Below are 24,430 nucleotides of genomic sequence, written 5' to 3'. Positions count from 1 at the left end.
GATTCTACACTATGAGGACCGAAGAAACCTGCTACGTGAAAGTACATAATATGAGACATGGAAGCTTCATTATCCTTGAGGTTGCTGACACACGATTATGGTTAAAAGTCTGAATTCCTTGATTATCCACATGGGATAAGTTAAAGATACCTTTATAAGTCTGAATTATAGCTTTGGATGTAAGCTTTGATGTAAGCATCTCTATATGCAGGCTTGCCGACGAATCTTGCTGCCTCTTCCAGGAGGAGACAGCCAGCTCAGCACAGCAGTGGGAGGGAAGGGGGCGTGATGCGATTTTGGCATTGTGTAGCCGGGGGCGGGCCACGATGTCGCGATTCAGCACGAATCGCATCATCAGCAGCCCCGAACCAGCCACTTAAACGAGGTGGGAACTGATGCCGGAGGGGGTTATGCAGAGGGGGTGTGGGCGGGTTGCCCGCTCTTCAGGGGGGGGCAGGAGCGACACACGATTTTCGGGTGGGTAACTGTCTCACATTTAAAAGCAAAGTTGCTGTGAGCTTTAAACCTTGATAGCATACCCTGAGTTTAACACTAATGTGATGGGTATGTCCATGTTATAATTCTGAGCAATAGAGTAGGGACTTGCAGTAAAGTGGGGTCCCGTGACGATGGGCTGCAAGCTTAAATGCATTGATCAATTCATGAACCAAAACCCCACTGTTTATTATTATTATTAGTTATTATGGTGAGTGCAGAGCCCCTGTGATTTCTATATATATATGTATATATATATATATATATATATATATATATATGATAAGTAGTGTAAGTGGCGCACAAAGCTCAAATAAACATAAATAAGACACAACTTGTGTAAGTAATAATAATCATAAAGGATATAAAGGATAACACTCCCAATTAAGGGTGGCAACCAATTTCTACCCAAAAATTATCTATTCAGTAAATCATCAATAAAATAGTGAATGAAATAATGAAGGAACGGCGCCTTCAGTGTACGAATTGGAACAATATTCAACCAAGTGTTCAAAAATAAGAGTCCACGACGTCTTTGTGTCGATCCCTGAGGTGTCTTCACTTGACGACCCTCACGATGTGTATCTCAGAGAAACAACAAATAGAACAAACATAGTGTAGCCCGTACATAAATATTAAGGGATGTAGTCCGGAAGCAGACGGTCTAAATGCCGACCGCTGGCTTACAGACACTCTAATCCCGGCGTGGTACTAATGACAAAAAGTCGACGCCTGTCATTAACCAAGAACCGGAAGACCGACGCCCGGCATGCCGAACGAAGATGAGCCGGGTGCGCACTTGGGGGGGAGGTTCGGATTAGGCACCCCTAAGGGAGGGTTAGAGTAGGGAATTAGGTTAGCGATACTTACCTTAGGACGATCGGGGTTTTCACCCTTGCCGGGCAGCCGCTGTCGGGATTTGGGTAATACTTACCACACCCAAATATTAATAGTGCTCATGTGCAAAAGATAATGTGAATAGGTATTATTGTATAAGCACTCCACTCGTGCTATAGGGTAAGGTTCCGTCTCCAATAATATAATAAAACCTCGTACCAACTGTATGTCTTTACAGCTCAAAATAGGTTAGATTCCTTGTTCGCATTGGGTTCCATTCAATTCCATAGGTAGTTATTATTATCGTTTATTTATATGGCGCCACAAGTATTCCGCAGCGCCTTACAAGGTACATAACCAAAAAGTGACTTACTGTAAAATACAATACAATGAAGGACAAGGACATGGATAATATACATTGATACATAGGTGGCCATAACACCCACATAAGCAGCAAAGCATAGGCACCAAGTGTTAGGAGAACACAAGAGGGTAGAGGACCCTGCTCGCACGACCTTACATTCTGAAGGGGAGGGGCAGACAGATGGGCATGATACAGATGGGGAAGACAGGGAGGAGGGAGCATGTAGTAGCAAGCTATTAAATAAATTAAATTAATTAAAACGGTAGTCCGGCATCGCAGCTTTTCCTGGGCACCTCTATGGAGTGTCAAAAAAAAATCTTGTGGTGCAGAGAAAACGGTTGGAACTGCGACAGCTCACGGCCTTCGTGCAGCATTTATTTACCCCCTCATACAAATTTTAAATAGTAATTAAGTTCAGTTATCACCCTAGTCTGCTGCACTCTATAGACTCCATTGGCGTTTCTAACCAAGCTTCAGGGGTCACCTGTTACCCACCCAATCACCTCCCCCCACTCCCACCATCTGCTGTAATTACCAGTCACAGCGTGTAAGAAGTACGTTTGTGCCGATCCAGAATGCAGCCACAATTGTTATACTTTGGCAATCTTACATCTGTATTTGGTGGGGGGGAATTTAGGTAGGAAGGGGGGAGTCAGCTCTCCCCTAATAATAATAAATGTATTCATAGTACATGAGCCCGAATGACTGAAGTAGTTTCTATGCAGCTTGTTACATGAAAATTAAAAGACATTTTGATGCACACGGGTCACAGAACCTTTTCATTATTATTAAAAATGAATAAACAAAATGATACTCACAATATAGTCATCATCGTCTAATACTTCCAGTTGGGAGCGTATGCCAGGGAGAAATGCAAGGACTGTAAGCACAAAGACAAAATGTTACAGCCTTTACCGTGTGTGTATGACTATGCAATAGTGTGTTATGTACTAATAAATACACATAAATAAGCATTGAAGACAACAACCCCTTTTAATAATTGCAACATTTATGTCCCAGGTATAAGTGGCGTCTATGTAGCGCAGTGGTGTCAAACTCGGACCATCCAGCTGCAGTGGAACTACACATCCCAGCATCATCCGTTTAGTCGACATTGAGTTTCGGACACTTTATGGATCAATGAACGCCACGCTTCTCTTTCTCTGACCACTTCCTTCAGATCATTTATGGGCATGTTCGCGTCAGCCTTTATTGTGTCCAGCTAACAAGTTCTTTGGCGTCCTCTTCTTCTGGACCCGCTGACGAATCCAAGCATTAGCGCTGTTTCTAGGGAATTCGCCCGCATGACATGTCCAAAATACGAGAGTCGTTGTTTGGTGATCTTGGCTTCTAAAGATACTTTTGGTTTGACCCGCTGTATGACTGCCTTGTTCATATTCATTGCTGTCCATGGTATGCGCAGCATTCACCTCAAGCACCACAATTCAAAAGCGTCGATTCTCTTGCGATCTGCCTTCTTGAGTGTCCAGGTTTCGCATGCATACATAAAGATTGGACAAACAATTGCATTGACCAACCGTGCTTTTGTTGCGCTGCTGATATCATTGCTCTTCCATATCTTCGTCATTCCTAGCATAGCATTGCGGCCAAGTGCAATTCGTCACTTTATTTCAGTAGATGATTCTCTACTGCGATCAATCTTAGAACCCAGAAAGAGGAAGTCTCGTACCGTTTCGACTTCCTCATTATCGATTGCAATATGGACTGCATCGTCACTTGCCGTAGTCATTATCTTTGTTTTCTTGATGTTGAGGTACAGTCCCATGCTCTCGCTTTCTTCTTTGACTCTTCTGACCAGATATTCTAGGTCTTTTCTACTTTCAGCAAGCAGAGTTGTGTCATCGGCATATCGTAGATTGTTGATGTTCCTCCCTCCGATTTTTACTCCAATTGTAGACTCGTCTAAACTGCATAGTCTCATGATCATTTCGGCGTAAAGATTGAATAAAGCTGGCGAGAGAATACAGCCTTGTCGAACGCCTTTTCCGATCTTGAACCAATCCGTGTTGCCAAAAGCTGTCCTGACTGTGGCTTCTTGACTCATGTAGAGCGATCGCATCAGTTTCTCCAGGTGCTCCGGAATGCCCATCTGCCGTAAACATTTCCATAGCTTGTCGTGATCAACACAATCGAATGCTTTACTGTAGTCAATGAAGCAAATGTACACGACCTATTGATACTCTCGTGTCTCTTCCATAATCCATTGCAGGTTTGCGATTTGATCTCTGGTCCCCCGACCCCTGCGAAATCCAGCCTGCGTGTCCATCTCTACAAAGTAGGCCATGCATCTTTGAATAATCTTCAGCAATATTTTGCTTGCGTGCGATATGAGTGCAATAGTCTGATAGTTGCCACATTCCTGTGTATCGCCCTTTTTTGGAAGCGGGACAAAGACTGATCTAGTCCAATCTTTGGGCCATGAGTTCATTCTCCATATCTGCTGGCAAAGTGCTGTTAGTGTTGAGACAGGTACCGGCTTGAGTAATTTGGCTTGTAAACCGTCAACGCCTGGGGCTTTCCTGTTTGGTAGCTGTTTTTAAAGCCCAGGCAACCTCCTCCTCTAGAACACCTGGTTCATACTCGCTTGGGTTTTCCTGGCCGATGGGCTGATTTGGTCGATTGCCTGCATATAATTCCATTGTGTATTCCTTCCACCTGTGCTTGATTTGGTCTTCATTCAGTAGGATTTTACCATTCCGGTCTTTGATGGTCGCAGCTTTGCGTGACGTAAATGGTGCCCGTGCCTGCTTCACAAAGGCGAACAGTTCACGAATGACTCTTCCAATTTTGTCCACTGTTCATTCCAGTAACGTTCCTTATCTCGTCTCTCTTCTCTCTGAAATTCCGCATTTAGCTATTTGAATTCTATTGCCAGAGGCCTTGGCTGTTCGTCTCTTTCTTGAAATTTCAATCGACGCATCTGATAACCATTGCGATTTCTTTGCTGGTTCTTTGTACGGCACAATTTTTTTTTTGATTCATCCATTATGATTGCTTTCATTTCTTCCCACAGATCGTCTGGGTCTTTTCCAGTTGTACTCAGCAGTTCGAATTGGTTTTTTACCTCTATTCCATATTGTGCTGGAATATTGTTGGTATCAAAACGTCGCATTCTAGGCGTCCTTTTGATGGTGTGGAACCGGAGTTTCACTTTAGCGACGAGTAGCTGATGGTCAGAGCCACAATCCGCACCTGGGAGTGTTTTAACTGCTTGTATTGAGCTCTTCCATTGTTGTTGGCAGAGAAAGTAGTCGATCTGATTGCGATGTTGACTGTTAGGAGATGTCCATGTGTATAAGCGGCGTTTAGGCTGTTCAAACCACGTGTTCATGATCAGTAGCCGATTTTCTTGACAGAACTGAACCAGTCGGTCCCCGGCTTCATTCCGTTCTCCTAATCCGAATTTGCCAGTGGCTCTTCTCATTTGCCTACTTTTGCATTGAAATCTCCAGCAATAAAGATGATGTCTTTAGCAAGAATTTGGTTGACTGCTTGTTGGAGGTCTGCATAAAATTGTACAATATCCTCTTCTGTTGCATCTGAAATGGGCGCATAAAACTGCAGCAGTGTGATAGTATGGGGTTTCCCGTAGAAACGAATGGACATGATTCTGTCGTTGATTGCATTGAACCCCTGAACGGATGAATATTATAACAAAACAACAGATATATACATTCAAATGGGATCATTAGTATAATTTCCCTGCATTGGTTATAAGGCACAATGATCCCTATGGCTACATGCATTTTCTGAATAGTATCAGTGTGTTTTCATCACCAAGTTGATCTTACTAACCGCTTTGGGGCTCATTTACATTTGAATGAAAGTCAATTTTATGACACGTCCCCCAGATGTAGCAGTACACGCCCACTTTACCGCCACGCTCATAGGTGCTGCTTTCACAATCTCCCTGAAAAGCTTTTTGAAAAGTAGGCAAGTATGACCTAAATAATAAGTAACCTGTATAGGTATCAGTAGTTATTCAGGTAGAATGACCGGTAATGCTGCCTATCTGTACGCTAGGAACCACTGACGTACACTTTGTGCCTCGTGCCTCTGTGATGTCACTAGTTCTTAGTGAGGTGATAGGAGGAATATTGGTTTAGCCCTCAGAGCACCTGCCTTCCCTGTTTCTAGGGCACAGATAAAGGAAAGATATACCTGTAAATATTTATGTCATTTTTAATTGAAGTAAGTTGGAATATAACAAAAACGACTATTCCAAGACATTCAATTCTGACCCCTCTCAGTGCCGTAATTAGCTGGCACTGCACCCTGCGCTGGCCATGCCTCCTGACCGTGTGACGTCTTGCCGAGGGGAAGGAGCTGCCAGCGCCAAGAAGAACACCTCTGTCTGAGAAGTACAGCCCTGTCTGAGAAGTACAGCCCTGTCTGAGAAATACAGCTCTGTCTGAGTACAGCTCTGGCCCATATTCAATTGGCTGCGAAAACTCGGAATCCGCGAAAATAGTATCGCCGTTTGCGACTTTTCACCAGCCAGAAACTTATCTCTGTATTCAATTGCAAACTCGTTTCGCGCATATGCAAAAACGCAATGCAATTTCATAGGCGAAAAAAATTTGCCTATGAATAGGTGGAGAAGAAAGTGCAAAATCGCTATTTTGGGGTTGAAAGGCGGTAAAACCACTCTGCACCCTTGGGACAGCCCCCCCAATGGATAATTGCGTAAAAAAAAAGAGGAACACCCCAAAAAATTACTTAGAAAAAGAGGGCAAAAAAGTGCAAAGTGGGGTTACAAACTTAAATACTAGCGAAATAGACTTTAGGGGGGTCTGCAAGTAGGGGTGAGGTTTTTTTTTTTATTGACGGTGCTTGCTCTGGTGCGTATTTTGCGTTTTTAGAAACTTTACTTTAGCGACTTTAAACCATGCTTGCCCCCATTTTCAAGTACCCCAAATTTGACAGGAGTACTTATTTTCACCAAAAAAATCTGCTTAATGCTATTCTTCACCACTTGTGCAAAGACGCTAATTAGAAGAAAATGACACACCTTAAGTACCCCAAATAGCTTTATTAGGGCTATTTGGGGGCATGTACATTGATCCCCAATGTTAGTGCATCTTTTAGGGGGTGTCAGGCTCATTTCCCCAATTTCGACAGCACTTTTCAACTGGTTTGCATTCGCTGGGTTGCTTTTTCGCGTGTTTTGGAATTGAATAGGGCGAATCACGGGGACGCGCAAGATAACTTTCCGCGGCTAAAATACGCAATATAAGCGAAAAGTATGTCAGGCGAAAAAGTATCGCAGGTGCAAAACTAATTGAATACTGGCACTGCCCTGTCTGAGAAGTACAGCCCTGTCTGAGAAGTACAGCCCTGTCTGAGAAGTACAGCCCTGTGAGGATGCTCCAGGAGACTGTACAGGCTTGCATTGTGCATGTCTGGAGCTTGACGCTTCGGGCGGCACTCCCAGCAATGATTCTGGCTGCCGGGTGCAGTTACAGCTACGGTGCTGTCCACCATGCCCTGCACAGACCGCACTCTCTGTGACTGCCCCGCTCCCTCACCCCTAGTTACGGCCCCGCTTCCTCACCCCTAGTTACGGCCCCGCTTCCTCACCCCTAGTTACGGCCCCGCTTCCTCACCCCTAGTAGCGGCCCCGCTCCCTCACCCCTAGTTACGGCCCCGCTCCCTCACCCCTAGTTACGGCCCCGCTCCCTCACCCCTAGTTACGGCCCCGCTCCCTCACCCCTAGTTACGGCCCCGCTCCCTCACCCCTAGTTACGGCCCCGCTCCCTCACCCCTAGTTACGGCCCCGCTCCCTCACCCCTAGTTACGGCCCTGCCCAAACCCCCCTTATAGTAAGTTCTTCTTTGTGTCCTTGGTAAATTGAAATGTCTTCTTTATCCAAATGCCCCTCTCACTCCTCACAGCTAAGCATTGGGTTTTGCATTCTTTGTATTTTACATGTTTATTTTTAGAAAATCATTTTGTAAGGTGGACTTGCTATGCAGTTCTGTATAAGCAAACATATATATATATATATTACACCACAGAGCAATAGCTGTATAGCAACATGTATCATCCCTCCCAACAGTCCCTGTGTTATCAGGACTGTCCCTATTCACAGGCCCAGGCAGCGGTGTAGCCTTATAATAATATGGTAGTTACTATGGCTGAGACCATACCTGTCTACTTGTGATAAAGCATGTCAGGGAGATTGCGAAAGCGGTACCTATGAGCGCGGCTGTAAAGTGGGTGTGTCCTGCTACATCTAAGAGCCGTGATTTGATTTACATCCAAATGTAAATGAGCCCCAAAGCAGTTAAGGTGCGTACACACGGTACGATTAACATGGGTCGTTGTAGTCGTTGGTGAGTTGGTGGTGTGCTGAATGAATGATATCGATCGTCCAGCACACTCAGGAGATCGAACAGCTATATTGTTGTTTATATTACAGTTAGTAAGATTTACTTGCTTATGAAAATACACAGATACTTTCAGAAAATGTATGTAGCACACATGAAATGCAACAGATAAGTAATGGTCAGATATGTACATAGTACGCTGGAGAGGATAGTGACTGGGAGGAGGGGATGTAGTAAAAATGACGAAATCCCGGCGCCGGAATCCCGAACCGGGGACAAGGCACCGGCGCGGGAATCCCGACAAAAGGAGAGATGCCGACGCCTGGATCCTGACAGCTGGCATGCTGAGGTAGTACAGCCAGTGGCGGTTCTAGGGGCGGGCTAACATGGCCGTCGTCCGGAGCGCCGGCCGCTAGAGGGTGCCACTGAGTCGCAAAAGAAAAAAAAATTGCTCCAGCCCCCCCCCACTAGCCGCAGCAGGGAGGCTCCATTTGCCAGGCACCCACTGAGATTTGTTCCCAGCGGGTACCCAGCTCTTTCCCTGCAGCGCCAGTCGAAAGCCGGAGCTCACTCCTGAGCTTCGGCTTCGGGAAAGAGCACTATGGGAGGGACATCATGACGTCTCTCCCATAGATCCGTGGAGCCGGATGGCAGAGGAAGCAGGAGCGGGGCTTAAGGTAAGTATTGTGTTGGTATTTTTTTTATTTTAGAAGCACCAGCACTGGGGGCACAACTATAGGGGCATTACTACTTGGGGCAATAGTAATGGGGCATTACTACTGTGGGCACTACTGTAGGGGGCATTACTAATGGGGACATTACTACAGTGGGCACTACTATAGGGGGCATTACTACTGGGGAGCATTACTAATGGGGGCATTACTAATGGGAGGATTACTACTGGGGAGCATTACTAATGGGGCCATTACTACTGTGGGCACTACTATAGGGGGCATTACTAATGGGGACATTACTACAGTGGGCACTACTATAGGGGGCATTACTACTGGGGAGCATTACTAATGGGGGCATTACTAATGGGAGGATTACTACTGGGGAGCATTACTAATGGGGCCATTACTACTGTTGGCACTACTATAGGGGGCATTACTACTGTTGGCACTACTATAGGGGGCATTACTAATGGGGCACTACTAATGGGGACACTACTACTGTGGGCACTACTATAAGGGGCATTACTAATGGGGGATTACTAATAGGGGCACTATAGGGGGCATTACTACTGGGGGCACTACGATAGGGGGCATTACTACTGTGGGCACTACTATAGGGGGCATTACTGCTGGGGGCACTACTAATGGGGGACACCACTACTGGGGCCATTGTGTAAGGGGCACCACTGCTGTGGACATTGTATAAGGGGCACTACTACTGTGGGCATTGTATTTGGGGCACTACTACTGTGGGCCTTGTGTATAAGGGACACTAATTTCGGCATTGTGTAAAAGGGGCCCCACTGTGTGTCATAACATGAATAAGGAACTACTGTGTGGTGTAATTTGAATTGGGGATAATGTATTATAAAGGTATATACTGTGTGTGGTACAATGTATTATACAGGGCATTACTGCATGTGGCATAATGTGTTAGAAAGGCCATTACAGTGTGAGGCATAACCTGTTATAAAGGGCATTACTGCGTGCGGCATAATGTGTAATAAAGGGTATTACTGCTTGTGGCATAATGTGTAATAAAGGGCATTACTGCGTGTGGCATAATGTGTAATAAAGGGCATTACTGCGTGTGGCATAATGTGTAATAAAGGGCATTACTGCGTGTGGCATAATGTGTTATACAGGCCATTACTGCGTGTGGCATAATGTGTAATAAAGGGCATTACTGCGTGTGGCATAAAGTGTAATAAGGGCATTACTGCGTGTGGCATAATGTGTAATAAAGAGCATTACAGTGTGTGGCATGTGTTATACAGGGCATTACTGCGTGTGGCATAATGTGTAATAAAGGGCATTATTGTGTGTAGCATAATGTAATAAAGGGCATTACTGCATGTGGCATAATGTGTAATAAAGGGCATTACTGCGTGTGGCATAATGTGTTATACAGGACATTACTGCTTGTGGCATAATGTGTAATAAAGGCCATTACTGTGTGTGGCATAATGTGTTATACAGGGCATTACTGCGCGTGGCATAATGTGTAATAAAGGCCATTACTGCGTGTGGCATAATGTGTAATAAAGGACATTACTGCGTGTGGCATAATGTGTAATAAAGGGCATTACTGCGTGTGGCATAATGTGTAATAAAGGGCATTACTGCGTGTGGCATGTGTTATACAGGGCATTACTGCTTGTGGCATAATGTGTAATAAAGGGCATTACTGCGTGTGGCATAATGTGTAATAAAGGGCATTATTGTGTGTAGCATAATGTAATAAAGGGCATTACTGCATGTGGCATAATGTGTAATAAAGGGCATTACTGCGTGTGGCATAATGTGTTATACAGGACATTACTGCGTGTGGCATAATGTGTAATACAGGGCATTACTGCGTGTGGCATAATGTGTTATACAGGGCATTACGGCGTGTGGCATAATGTGTAATAAAGGGCATTACTGCGTGTGGCATAATGTGTAATAAAGGCCATCACTGTGTAAGGCGCATTACTGTACATGGCAATTATTTGCCATGAGGGGAGAGCTTGAGGGAATCCCAGCACCTCCGTAAGTGCTGTGCACGCCCCACAGTGTGATGAATTGGGGGTGTTCAGCAAGGACATGCCCCCTTACTGGAAGGGCACACAGAGGATCGCCATCTAAAAAAAAGTTATTTCTTTAATTTTTAATTTTTTATTGTTTTTTTTTTTTTTTTTGGGGGGGGGCGCAACTGGGAACTCTCGCCCTGAGCTCCACAATGTCTAGAACCGGCCCTGAGTACAGTATGAGCCCTTAGGTCTTAGCCGCGGTAGGGGGGAGGTTAGGGTTAGGCTATGGAGAAGGGGGGGGTTAGGCACCATCAGGGGGGTGTTGGGTATAGGCACTAAAGGGGGAGGGTTGGGTTTAGGCACTAACGGGAAGGGTTAGGGTACGGGGTAGGGAGGGTTAGGGTGCACAACAGGAGAGTTAGGATTAGGGGGTTAAGGAGGGAAGGTTAGGGTACTTACCTCTCCCCTGTCGGGATTCTCGGCGTCGGGATGCCACTTTCGGTCTTTTGACAGCAGGCATCCCGAGTGCCGGGTTTTCATACCCAACCTCGGGAGGAGATACTCAGATTGCCGTATGACCACATAATGAATTTAGGCCGCCATTTACGAACGAGTTTTATCACCAAAATGGTGCTCCAGCCAATCAGCTCCCAACTGTCATTTTCCTAACAGGTGACAGTTGGGAGCTGATTGGCTGGAGCACCATTTATCATACACAGTGACATTTATCACTCGTTTTGGTGATAAAACTCGTTAGTAAATGGGGCCTTGGTGTCTTATGATACATCAGATTATGTTGTACAGATGACAGAAGAAATATTTGCACTGAGCTATTAGATCTTCTCCCCAATGCCATAGTGGTATAAACTAGGAGAATACTTGCTGAATGTGTCTCTTCCCTCCTGTTTGCATAGAAAGCTACTGACATTGCAATAGGGGCTGTCAGCAATGTCTGAGTAAGGCTGTAATAATACAGGCGATATTTATCAGACCCATGTGTGAGCGCAACGCTGTCTCCGCAGAGCTAAACCCAAGTATACTGACCTTCCATTTCTGCAGAGGAATTATTCCCTCCTTGTGCTCAATTACAGCTATTCTAGCTCAAGTGATTATGGCGATTTAAAGATTGATAAATACAGCATTAGTTACCAGGACCTAAGCTAAGCTGGGTACAAACTTGTATGTGTGTGTATATATATGTCAGGTGGGTCCTGCAGGCTAGCCGATTCCGTGATATATCTGTACATGTGTGTACGCTGGCTGCAGGGACCGCCGACGCTGACATCTCTTCTGGACGGGCAAATTTAAATATCCGCCCAGTTGAGAATGTGTCCAGAAATATGTACAGATGTAGCCAGCCTCCTCTACAGCGATGCACCCGCACCGCAGCAAAATGCAGCAATCGCCAGGCTGCGAGCACTTGCAGTCAGCTATTACCCCACGCACACACGCCATAGACGTGGGCACGCTAGTCGCGCCATCCATGCCGCGATGCCCTCGCATCATGGGATACAAAAGGTCGATAGGATCAAAAGGTCGACATGAAAATGGTCGACACATTTTTTAACATTTTATTTGGTTAGGGGAGGGTTAGGTTTAGGCAGTTACCCAGACGGTTAGGGTTAGGCACCAAGGGGGATGGTTAGGCACCTTGGGGGAGGGTTAGAGTTAGGCATGGGGGGGGTTTAGGGTGAAGATTAGGGATAAGAAAAAAAAAATTGTCGACCACTGTCTAACATCTGGTGTCTATCGAATTACTGTCTCTCTTATTCCACACCCGGCCGCTCTTTAGTAGCCTATTAGAGTATAGCGCAGTGCATCCAGTCATGTGACCTCTTGGCAGAGTGACCAGGGGAGGGCACCAGGGTCCGTAGCTTGATAGATGGCATGATGTAGATATATGTATATAACCGCAGGCAGTACACTGGGTCCTGGGTGTACGGGACGGTAAGCGAGTTGCGTGGTACAGCTTAAGCGCGTTTCAGGTTTATTTAACAAGGTAGAACAAAAAGGTGGATGAACAGGTATAAGTAACAATGCTGGAGTGTATTGCTGGGTGTTGTAGTGCTATCTGAAGCAGGTGGTTATATGCCCCAGTGGTCAGTGGCTCTTGCCCTTTAGTAATAGCGGTGGTGGTATAGGGTACTTGTGGTACTCTGCTGGGCTCTGTACGTCTGGGAGTCTCTGAGCGCGGGTTGGGCTTACACGTCAACGGTTCAAATCCTGACGAGAGAAGCCCAACTGATGAAAATCCCCATGCCGGCTTGTAAGTATCTTTAACCCTCCCCTGCCCCCCAACCCTAACCCTCCTTTGGGGGTGCCTAACCCTAAGACTCAGGGGGGGTGCCTAACCCTAAGTACCCCCAATGGTGCCTAACCCTAACCCCCCCCCTCCCCACACCCTAAACCTAACCATCCTGACGGGGTGCCTAACCATAACCTCCCCCGGTGGTGCCTAACCCTAACCTCGCTGTTTTGCGCTGCTAGTCGCTTAAGAAAGAATTGCTTTCCAGTCTAATCGTGTGGTTCCAAAGCTCAAAAAGTTATTTATGTAAAAGGGGTAACACGATGTCAGTTTAACAATTAGAGTAAAAAGCAATAAAATAGTACAGTCGATACATACGCGTGCGCACTGGTCCCAGTATACAGCCATCAGTCCTGAAGTCTGCGGTCGCAAAGAAGATGTGTGTACACTGCGGTCAGGACACAGGTTATATACCTTACAGGTTTCAGAGTTAACAAAGGGACAAATTGACAGGTTCTCATTGGTTCTTGCTTCTGGTCAATCTGGTCATTGGTCAGTTCATACGGTGTCATCAGGGGTATGGCTCAGTCTTCCAACGGTCACATTGTGTAGCTTCCCGCCGAACAACTGGTTAAAACTGGCTACAACACTACATGCAAGTAATAACCTTCTATTCAACAACTCCCTATCATCCATAACTAGCGGACGCATGATGCGATTTCTTTGCCGATAGAAACGGATGTCTGCAAATAAAAAGGGATTTAGTATGATACCAAACATGACATGTCCACTGTATTCTGAACCTTAGATCTCTTTTAAGTACATCTTACATCATAATTATTAGCTAACAATACCTTTAATAACTCTGGTTATTATCTATAATGTGTGGGAACCATTTTATACATATGCGTTCGCATATGTGCGTCTGTGTGTGGAATTCGCATATGTGCATCTGTGTGTGGAATTCGCATATGTGCGTCTGTGTGTGTATGTGAATACATGTGTGCGTTCGCATTTGTGCGCATTGGATTGCACCGACGCAAAGTAGCATCCAAGTAACTCGTCATCGGACTATAGACGACTGTATCGTCAGATAATAATTGTAAAGCGATCGTATCCAATTATTTGACTTTGACAAGTGCTCAAGCTTTCTCTCACAGACCAAAAACATGCTGGTGGGTTAGTTGGCTTCTGGCATAAATTAACCATTGTGAGTGTATGTGTATTAGGAAATCTAGATTGTAAGCTCCAGTGGTACAGGGACTGGTGTGAATTACTATATATACTCTGTATAGCACTGTGTTATATGTGTATGCTATATGGTATGGCAGACCCGCAGTCGTGGTGCCGGTTGTCAAAAGACCGACAGCGGAATCCCAATGCTGAGAATCCCGACACGGGCTCAGTAAGTATACTATCCTTCCACCCTTTACCCGCTATCCATAACCCTCCCTTCCTGCACCCTAGCCCTCCCCGTTAGTGCCTAAACCCAATCCTCCCCCCTTAGTGCCTAACCCTCCCCCCCCGGCTACAAGCTAACCCGGCCCGATTTACCTTCATTTGGGATGCCGGCTGTCGGGATGCCGGCTGTCGGGATTCTGGCGTCGGCATCTCCATTGATGCCGGAATTCCTGCGCCGGTGTTCTGGCCGCGGGTCAGGATGCCGGCACCGGGTTGTCGACCGCCGGCATGCATTTGCGGGTGCAATAAAACGTTACCTGACATGCTGATCTGATCTGTTGTGGGAAGACGCAGGGCTGAATTCGCACGTAGAGTGGCCATAAATGTGTTTTTCACAGTGCGCATGTTCCTAAGGCAGAGTAGCACAAAAGGCAGAATAATCTCCACTGGGCGATATCGGGGCGATAGCAGGAAATCCGCATAGATTGTTATGCACACGAAGCGGCTGATTCAGAGATGTACACCAGGGCCGTAGCTAGGGTAGTGCGGCCGGTGCCATCGCACAGGGCACCATAGGTCAGGGGGCGCTGTTTGGGCCTGTAAAATTTCTGTTTATTATCATTCTTGCTTGTAGCTTCCTCTTATGTCATCCCCAGCCTCTCCTGGCCTCTCCTATCTCTTCCCTGGCCCTTCCCCATGAAGCCATGGCACTTTTGTGGGTGCATTATGTCCCTTTGAAAAATGAAGGGGGCACCAATGCTCTTTCTGGCACAGGGCACCAAAAAGTCTAGTTACATCTCTGATGTACACTATTCTATATTTACACAGTTGAGCGATTATCGGTCGAATGCACATGCGTCACGGTCGCTGTGGTAATTTCGCAATGCTGCTTGCAGCGTGACCCTCAGGAAACGCTTGGGAGAGGCAACAGGCCGTTTCTGCAGAAAAACGCATAGACGCGTCCCGGACTGTTTTGGTGGATTCTAGCTGGAGTCTGCAATCCAGTACACAGGTCACGTGGTTCCCACTGCTCAGCTCAGGAGGCCGTTCTGCTTGTCCAGTTACTATAGGGCTACTCAGATGGACGATGGTCTGCGATGGCGGCTGCATATATGTTCACACGTGCTTGGATCTGCGAAGCCGCCGGTAGGCGTCTCGACACATCTCCAGCCGGATACTGCACAAGCATTCTTTCACACAACAGCTGCGTGCGATATCGTTATCGATAATTGTTCAAAAAAAATTGTTGTGTGTGTTTTAGTCACTTATTTAAATTTGTAGTTAGTTTGTCACATATTAGTCTCTTTTTTGCTTTGTTTTAGTCCAGATTTAGTCAGTGGACCCCGGTTTTCATTAAATTTAATTTTAGTTAATGTTTTAGTCATAATTTTTGCAAACAGTTTAATGATACTGTAACGGATTTTACTGAAGAACTTTTCTCTAAAATTCCCTTGAGAACTGAGGGCCTGATTCAGTTTTGGGAATAGAGGGCCTGATTCAGAGTTGGGAATAGAGGACCTCATTCAGAGCAGGACGCTATTTGCGGATTCTCGTACAGAAAAAGGGGCCGGATATTTAAATTGAGCGCTCGCTCTTTGCGGTCTGTTGACGCCTCTATGTCTGAACGAGCGTCCGAAACATGCGTTCGTTATTTTGTAAAGACGCCCCTTGGCCGTTCGCATCATATGTCATCTCCGCTATTTATTAGATTAATCGAGTACATCGAAAGGCATCTGAACTGCTCGCAGTGCTTGTGGTAGGTTTTACTTCCCGCAAACACTGCGAGCAGTTCAGGCTAAAAGACAACCAAGTGACGTGGTCGATGACGCTGCTTTGTTAATGATGCACACCCATTAAACGCCCGTTTTGACCTTTTGGCACGCCTGCGTTTGGATCTCCACTCCCCGTTTTCAAGCACGTTCCCCTGTTACCACCCACAAACGCCTCATTCTGTCACTCAAATTAGCAGCCCCTCGCTGTTTTACGAGCGCTTGATTTTCGGCCGCAATGACTGGTTGGCGCATGCGCATTACGACCCATACGCATGCGCCGATGTGCGAACGAGCGGCCGCTTACGAGCGGCTCTGAATCAGGCCCTGAGTGAGATATCTCTCTCAACTGTGATCCTGAACAAACCATATTGCAATGCAAGGTCTGTAAATACATAATTTTTTTACATGTGGGGTAAATACTGGCTGCTTTAGCATGTAGACCACAAATACTGCACAGCATTATTATTACTATACAATTTAGATCAGTTTGGAAGCACTCCTCCCAAATCTAAATCTCTGCACATTTTAATTCTGCCCCACGTGCAGTGCAGCATGGTTTCACCAAGATGATCAGTTGAGAGAGATATCTCACTCTATTCCCAACTCTGAACCAGGCTTAATCAGCATACCTGTAACACAACAATTTTTTGAACGATTTAACTATAACAATGTTGTTATCGTTAAATCGTTTATAAAATCATCTTTTTAAGGTGAACGATAATCGTTTATGCGCATTCACGTTTGTAGTTCATCGTCCATTCTGACTGTCCAACAAACCATTTTCGTTCAGAAAATCGTTCATGTACAGAATGAACGATGTCCATTCACTGTATGCATGATTAAAAAATTGTTCATCATTCATGAAAATCGTTCACAAAATCGTTCATTAATTTAGTAACCAACAAATTTTATAAACGATTTTCGTTCACTTTTTCAAGGGAAAATCTAAACAAAAATCGTTCACTAAAATCGTTGGTTACTAACATCGTTATGTGTGTATGCAGCTTATGTGTTTAGTGATCTAGGTTCAGTAGGCTGAGTGAGAATGTGTTATACTAATTAATGCCTTAAGTTTATTAGAACTAGTGTTAATTTTGACAAGGATTTTAAATTTAGTTTTAGGGCCTGAATCTCTACCGTACACAACTGAGATTACGCATGCAGTCAGGCGATTGTTTCGTTCTGCACAGGCGTAAGCATCGCAGTGCGCTAACCGGCTGCTGCAATCGGGACTGCGATCACAGTGACTACACAGACCCATTGCAGAGTGTTTGACAGGAAGTGTCATTTGTGGGTGGTGAGTGGTGATGGGGGGGGTGGTCTGCGAAACGCAGGCGTCCCAGTGCGTTTGGATGCCGTTGCAGGGGCGTGCATAAATTAGCCACTGTGATGTCGTGCGCAGCCTGAGGACTCATAGCATGTGCGGAAGTTAGCAATTCCTGAATAAGGTCAGAGCTTGTGCAAGTGTGCGTGAGGCTGCAATGGTACTCACTGTTACCAATGGTTTTGCAGTCTTGCTAAACATTATGGATGTGTGTTTGGTAAAGTGGACGTACTTGTGCAGTGCTGCGACGAGTTGGCGAACGCAGTGGATTAGCATACTATCGCAGTTGAACTGCGTGCATCATCGCAATTGCAAACGCAGTTGCGATTCGTAGTGAATCAGGCCCTTAGTCGCTTATTTAAATTTGAACACCGATTTCGTCATAATTTTCGTTATTAAAATTTTTTATATTTTCATTGTTACAATTTAGTCCTCAAAAAGAATCTAGTCGACGATTACTTTTAGTCAAGGTTTTCGTCTGCAAGACTAACACTGGTGCGAGATCGCAGCGGCTAACATTAGCGCACATTAGTGTACATCTCTGAAGCAGGCTTTTAGCTGGGTGACACGAGACACTTTCTGGCGCCAATTTCCACCAAATACAAGCAGTTCCCCGGGCTTTGCTCTGTCTATCTGTCCTCTTATAGGTTATTCGACATACGTATATTTATATATTAATTTTCTTGCTGCCTGATTTTGTTCCACCTCACTTTTTTTTAACAAAGTCTGTCTAATGAAAAGTGTAAAAACTTTGCCACGTTATTTTTTTATTTTTTTTTAATATTTCCAACAGTTTCAAATTTTTGGGGTTTGGCTGACTCATGGACCTTAAATCAGAACTCGATATTTGTGTCCATTTTTATGTACGGATATTGTGAAGCTGTATGCATAAAAGAAGTACATTGTAAAAAATACTGTAATGCTGGCCATACACTAGCGCGGTTTCATGCCGATTGCACGATTTTAGACGCCTCTTACGATGCATTGTGTGCAAATCGTGCAGTATTTAGGTACGAATATGATCCGATGCGCGCTCCCAATGCTCTCCTATCGTATCTTATGATCAGACGTGCAGCCCATATTATCCATCGTAATCGTATGCAGATCGTGCCGTGTATCTGCGCATTCAATGGATCGCGCGTCAGAGCGGCGTCATTTCAGTTGAGTTCCCCCTATTTAAATTAAGGCCAAATCTATGATCGCACATTTTTAGTGAGGTACACGATCGCTCGTATCACGACCCGTCGTATAGGGGCAAATGATCGTAAATGAGATCGTATGTACATCGTGTGTCAAAAAAGCACCAAATCATGCGGCCGGGACTGCCAGGGAGCTGACGGTGCGTTCAAGGGAAATCGTATGCTGAATCGCATCTTATGCTGGAAGTACTGGTGTATGGCTAGCATTACATCGAAGAATCCGTAGCATCTACCAACACCGCAGGTTTTCAAGCTGTCTTAAGAACGGCTGAGCGCCCGTTTAGCATTTCCAGGAAATGCAGCATTACTGTACATTACGGCGTCAGGTGTAAAATAGAATGAATTAAAAAAATGTAAATACAGATGCGCCCAGTTACATTGTGGCTGATCGCACCACAAAGTGCGCCAGACACTGCGATCGCACCATGCATTCCTATGGAGGCATGTTAGCGTACGCAGTGCGTGTAATCCGCTCGGGGGCGCGTGTCTCGTGCTATGCGTGGCACGATTTGCCGCGCCACAGCAAGGATTATAGCTGGGTATATCTGTACTTCATCTAAAACGTACAGAATTTGTGTGCACAATATATATGTTTTATTTATATATTTTTTTCCCCTTGTGTTTCCTCAGAGAGGATAAGTCAGAGATATGCCGACCTTCCGGGGGAGCTGCAAATTGTTGAGCTTGAGAAGGAAGCAAATGGGCTGGGCCTCAGCTTGGCCGGCAATAAGGACAGGTCTTTAATGAGCATCTTCGTGGTGGCCATTAATCCCGATGGACCTGCTGGAAGAGATGGGAGAATGGAAGTTGGTGATGAGTTGTTGGAGGTAACTTGTTACTGTGTGTAGTTCGCACGAATGGTCCTACTGCTGGGGGTAACAGGGGCTGTCTTGTTGTTAAACCAATGTACCAGGGTTGTGCTTAAAATGAAGTCGCCAAAAGAAACGCCCTTTCTGTCCTGAAAACAGCATCAAATCTCCTCGTGTTGTCCGAGCGGTTAAAAGGTTTTTCTAAGTTTTAAATGTTGCATTCAGTACCAAACTGTGCTGTGTGTCCTGGTTACAAGGTATGGGAAACGGCTTGGTCATGAAAATGTAAAACTATGAGATAAAAACCAAATAAAAAAACACCCTTTAAAGCAGGGGTGGGGAACCATTTTTCTGCCGAGGGTCATTTTGATAAATATAACATTATTTGCGGGCTCAGTGCAGGCCACGCCCCCTCCGTGTGACGTCACACGGGGGCAGGGCTACAATCACCGTTGATTACAGCAATGCCCGGAACATCCTGAGGATGCTCCGGGAAGCTGTAAGGGCAGCGGTGTGTCCGTCTGAAGCGTCTTAAGGGGCGCGCCAGGCGGCACTGCTGCACGTGTCAGAACCGCAGGACGGAGCCGGAGGCGTTGCAGCGGGCAGCTAAGTGCGGGGACGGGGGGAGGAGGTATGAGGAGGGGGACACCAAATTACCGCATCTGTAGGCAGCGCTGCGCACGCGCTGGTTTTACAGATGTGACAGCGCATGCGCAGCATTGATTCCAGCTGCGGTAACTTAGAGTAGATAGGGAAAACTATCTATTTCCCGAAAAGCTGTCATCCTGCGGTTCTGACATGTGGTCTCCCAGCAGCACACTGTACAGTTTAGTAAAAAAAATAAGTTTTATTTTTTTCTCTAAACTTAATTGTGTTCTGCTGGGAGACCACGTGTCAGAACAGCCGCTGGAGCCAGAGGAGGGACCAGAGCGCCGGAGGGAGATGCCGGGGGACCTGCACATGCTAGAAGTAGGTAAGTGTCACCTGCTATTCGCCACCTCACAGTGGCGGATAGTAACTCCATCAAATTCCAAAAATACATAATATTCGGAATTTGATGAATACCATAATAATTGTACTAATGTATGGGGAGTGTGGAAATTAACGCAGGGGGACTTAACACAGGAGATATCACTGATATTTCCTGCTTAAATCTCTTCATGAATTCTAAAATAAAGGTAATTAAGGAAAATGTCCTTTAAAAACGTTATTTTAGTGTTGATGATTAGGCCCCATAGCCATTAACCCATTTTAAGATGATGCCTCTATACAAAATGACTTCCTGGCTTTCTTGGACATTTCTCTCTCCTAGAAGATATAACAAATGATCTGTTCCATCTGCTGTGTTGTGTTTTCCTAGAGTGACCGGTTATCTGGCATTGGGCCTCATTCAAAACGGATCGCTGTTGCGATCGCCGCTGCGATTATGCGCACACAGGTCTGCTGCGATAATATACTAATGACTGCAATCGCAAAGCTAGTGTAGAGACGCCCAAAGCCAGCACGGAGACGCCCACTACCGTTTTCGCACATCCGGCATACCTTGCAGTCATGCGTATACATAGGGAACATCGATTATCATCGGCCCCTCACGCACAACTACAACAGGTCTGACCTTACTCACAAATTGCTAACCTCGTTGCACGCAGTGAGTACACAAGCTGCTTATGCCGTCGCAGCGGCTAATTGATGTGCGCCCGAGTACCGGCATGCAAACAGACAGATTTCTCCTACCACTCCCCTGTCACCACCCCCAAACGCTAACCTGGCGTCAGGTATGACATAAAACTATCTCCCTGACCGCAGTTTTATACATGTATTCATCTAAATGAGCACCTCAGCTACCAGCAGTGGCGGGCTGGGCCGGGGGGCAGGGTGCCATGTGCCCCCCGGGCCGCAGCGTCATGTGGGCCGCGGGCCAGTGCAGTCTGTGTCACTGTGACACAGAATGCACTGCGCGTGTAGCGCTGACCGGACGGAGTTCGGTCAGCGCTACACAAGTGACAAACACACAGCCGCTGGATCCGGCAGCTGTGTGTTTGTTGTAAGCAGCAGCCAATGAGAGTCTGTCAGACTCTCATTAGCTGCTGCTGCGCCCACTGCAGGAGCCTCTCCATCTTCCGGCTCCCGCAGTGGGCAATGGGAGAGATGTCATGATGTCATATGACGTCTCTCCCATAGTGCAGAGCGGCCCGGCCCGGGAGGACAGACGGAGGAGCAGATGGCGGCGGCGGGAGCAGGGATTCAGGTAAGTGTTTTTTTATTTTGTTTTTTATATTACGTGTGTCTACTGGGGAGGGGGGGGGTCTGGCACTGCTGGGGGCACTACAAAGGGGGGGATTACTACTACTGGGGGCATTACAAGGGGGGTGGGGGACTACAACTACTGGGGGAACTACAAGGGGGAGGGGACTACTACCACTGGGGACTACTACTACTGGGGGCACTACAAGGGGGAGGGGACTACTACCACTGGGGACTACTACTACTGGGGGCACTATAAGGGGGTGGGTGCTACTACTACTGGGGACACTACAAGGGGGGGGACTATTACTACTGGGGACACTACAAGGGGGGGACTACTACTGGGGACACTACAAGGGGGGGACTACTACTGGGGGCACTACAGGGGGGGACTACTACTACACTGGGCACTACAAGGGGGGGGACTACTACTAATGGGGGCACTACAAGGGGGGGACTACTACTACTGGGGGCACTGCAAAGGGGGGGGACTACTACTACTGGGGCACTACAAAGGGGGGGGACTACTACTACTGGGGGCACTACAAGGGGGGGACTACTACTGGGGGCACTACTGGAGGCCTGCATAAGGGTGTTCTCCTGTGGCACACGGGTGCACTGCATATGGGCACTACGACAGGGGGCTGCCCTAATCTTTATTTTTACCTTACATTAATCCCATATGGACCCGCCTCCTCCCTGGAACGCTTGAGGGGGAGGGCGCCGTAGCACGCATATTCTTCGGACACCCTGGCTACACGGTACTCCTCTGCCAGGGCCGCCTGCATGCATTTGCCCCCCAGGCTAAAAGTTGCCAGCCAGCCCCTGGCTACCAGGAACACCAAGGTATATTTACTAAAGTGCGGGTTTATAGAAGTGGAGATGTTGCCCATAGCAACCAATCAGATTCTATTTATCATTTATCTAGCACCTTCTAGAAGATAATCTGATTGGTTGCTATGGGCAACATCTCCACTTCTAAAAACTCTCACTTTAGTAAATATACCCCCAAGGGTCAGTCAGACGTTCTCTAGCCAGATCACTGCAGCTCATCTCCTCATAACTAAGTCTGCGATTTCTGATAGCTGCACACTAAGCTGAAAAGCCTCTAACGATCGCAATGTTATCTTCCTCCCACTGTGATTTTTCTGTACGCCATATTTCAGAGGCAGCTTTGCCGTCGTAAACCAGTTTTTAAATTGCTCCTGTTTTATAGACTGCTGCTGTCTCACATTCGGGAGCCTTGCAAGATGAGATTCCGTAATTGCATAAACTCTCTGCATCATAGAAAGTTACACACTGTATATTTTAAGACCATAATTAGGTGCGAGGAGCTTAATCCTGGGAGAAGTTACCGACCATAGAGGAAATTGTTACCTGTTTTTCTTCTCATTCCATTAGACATTTACATTTTTTTTTATTCTTGTTTGCATTTCAAATGCAAGATAAGACAGATCAATTCCTGATTGGGGCTTCGGGGCTGGCTGTATGGGGATTATGTTGTTGCATTCCTGAAAATAATTTAGCATCAAGCAGATATAAACCTGGGGTTGTGATAAGCATATAATGGTGTTTTTGTGATACACGAGGCTGCAGTAAAGGTCAGTCCATGGCAGAGATTGAGCAGATAGATTACCATACAGTCAGGTACATGCAACTACTAAATAGGTCCCTGATAATTAGGCTGGGTACGGGATGCTGCATCCTGACATCGGTCAGTATCCTAACCCTCCCTCTCTCCTACCCCTAGCCCTCCCCGCTGCATCAACCTTACCCCCTCCCTAGTGCCTACACCTAACATCTCCCTCCCCGCACCCTAAATGGAATCGGTATGTAATACCAACGGCCGCATGGCCGGCAGTTCGAATCCCGGCATCGTCAGGCCGAGAGAGGAACAGATCCCGTCAGCGGCAGCCCGACAGCGCTGGAAATCCAGATCGTCCCCAGGTAAGTATTAACTAACCTAACACCCCTAACCCTAACCGTTCCTTAGGGGTGCCTAACCCTAACCTCCCCCCCAAGTGCCTAACCATAACCTCCCCCCCAAGTGCCTAACCCTAACCCCCCCCTTTCCCCGCTGCCTAAACCTAAGTCCCCTGGGGGTGCCTAACCTCCTCCCGGGGGTGCCTAACCCTAGCCCTCCCTCCCCCTAGCCTAACCCTAACCTCCCTTCCCCTAGCCTAACCCTGTCCCCCCTGTCCCCCCTAAACTACCCCCACCCCCACTTGGTGCCTAACCCTCCCCCTAGTGCCTAACCCTCCCCCTAACCCCAGTAATTATCATCGAGATCCCGGTGCAGGGATTCTCCCAGGTGTCTGGATTTCAGCGCCGACATCCTGACTATCTGTATTTTGACCGGATCCCCCTGATAACCTATATGTAGCTCTTGATAGACACAGCTTGCCTACCTCTGGTGTAGGGGATGTAGGAACCACCCTCCCCTTGGTTTTCAGACACCCACTGTGCACACATGGCGCGGAGATGAATAGTCTATCAGCCTCACTCTGCCAGTCACCGTCCCACACAGGGCACCACGATTCTATGCACAATCAACCACACATTACATCCCGGACAATTAAAACACTTAATCAAGGTGCCACGACCAGATTATGAGATTAGGGGAAAAGATATTTAGAATCAAATTTTGCCTCATTCTGTAAAGGGAACCTGATTACGATTTAATGGGACAGCGTAATCATTGTGG

At 46.5% G+C, this 24,430-nt stretch overlaps 1 protein-coding gene across 2 annotated transcripts in view; it reads left to right on the top strand.

Annotated features, from left to right (window-relative positions):
- The window catches only part of LOC148505699 (inaD-like protein), a 319,407-nt gene that overhangs the window by 188,153 nt on the left and 106,824 nt on the right, over positions 1-24,430 (top strand). For both annotated transcript variants that reach the window (XM_088447870.1, XM_088447869.1), the window contains one exon: positions 19,304-19,500. In XM_088447870.1, the coding sequence (XP_088303996.1) occupies positions 19,304-19,500 (197 nt within the window). The remainder of the gene's footprint in view (positions 1-19,303; positions 19,501-24,430) is intronic.

The sequence above is a fragment of the Taudactylus pleione genome, unplaced genomic scaffold (assembly GCF_031769625.1).
Source record: "Taudactylus pleione unplaced genomic scaffold, aTauple2 ptg000442l, whole genome shotgun sequence".
In the NCBI taxonomy this organism is placed as follows: Eukaryota; Metazoa; Chordata; class Amphibia; order Anura; family Myobatrachidae; genus Taudactylus; species Taudactylus pleione.
The sequence above is the reverse complement of the archived record's forward strand: the minus strand, read 5'-3'. Positions and strand labels throughout refer to the sequence as shown.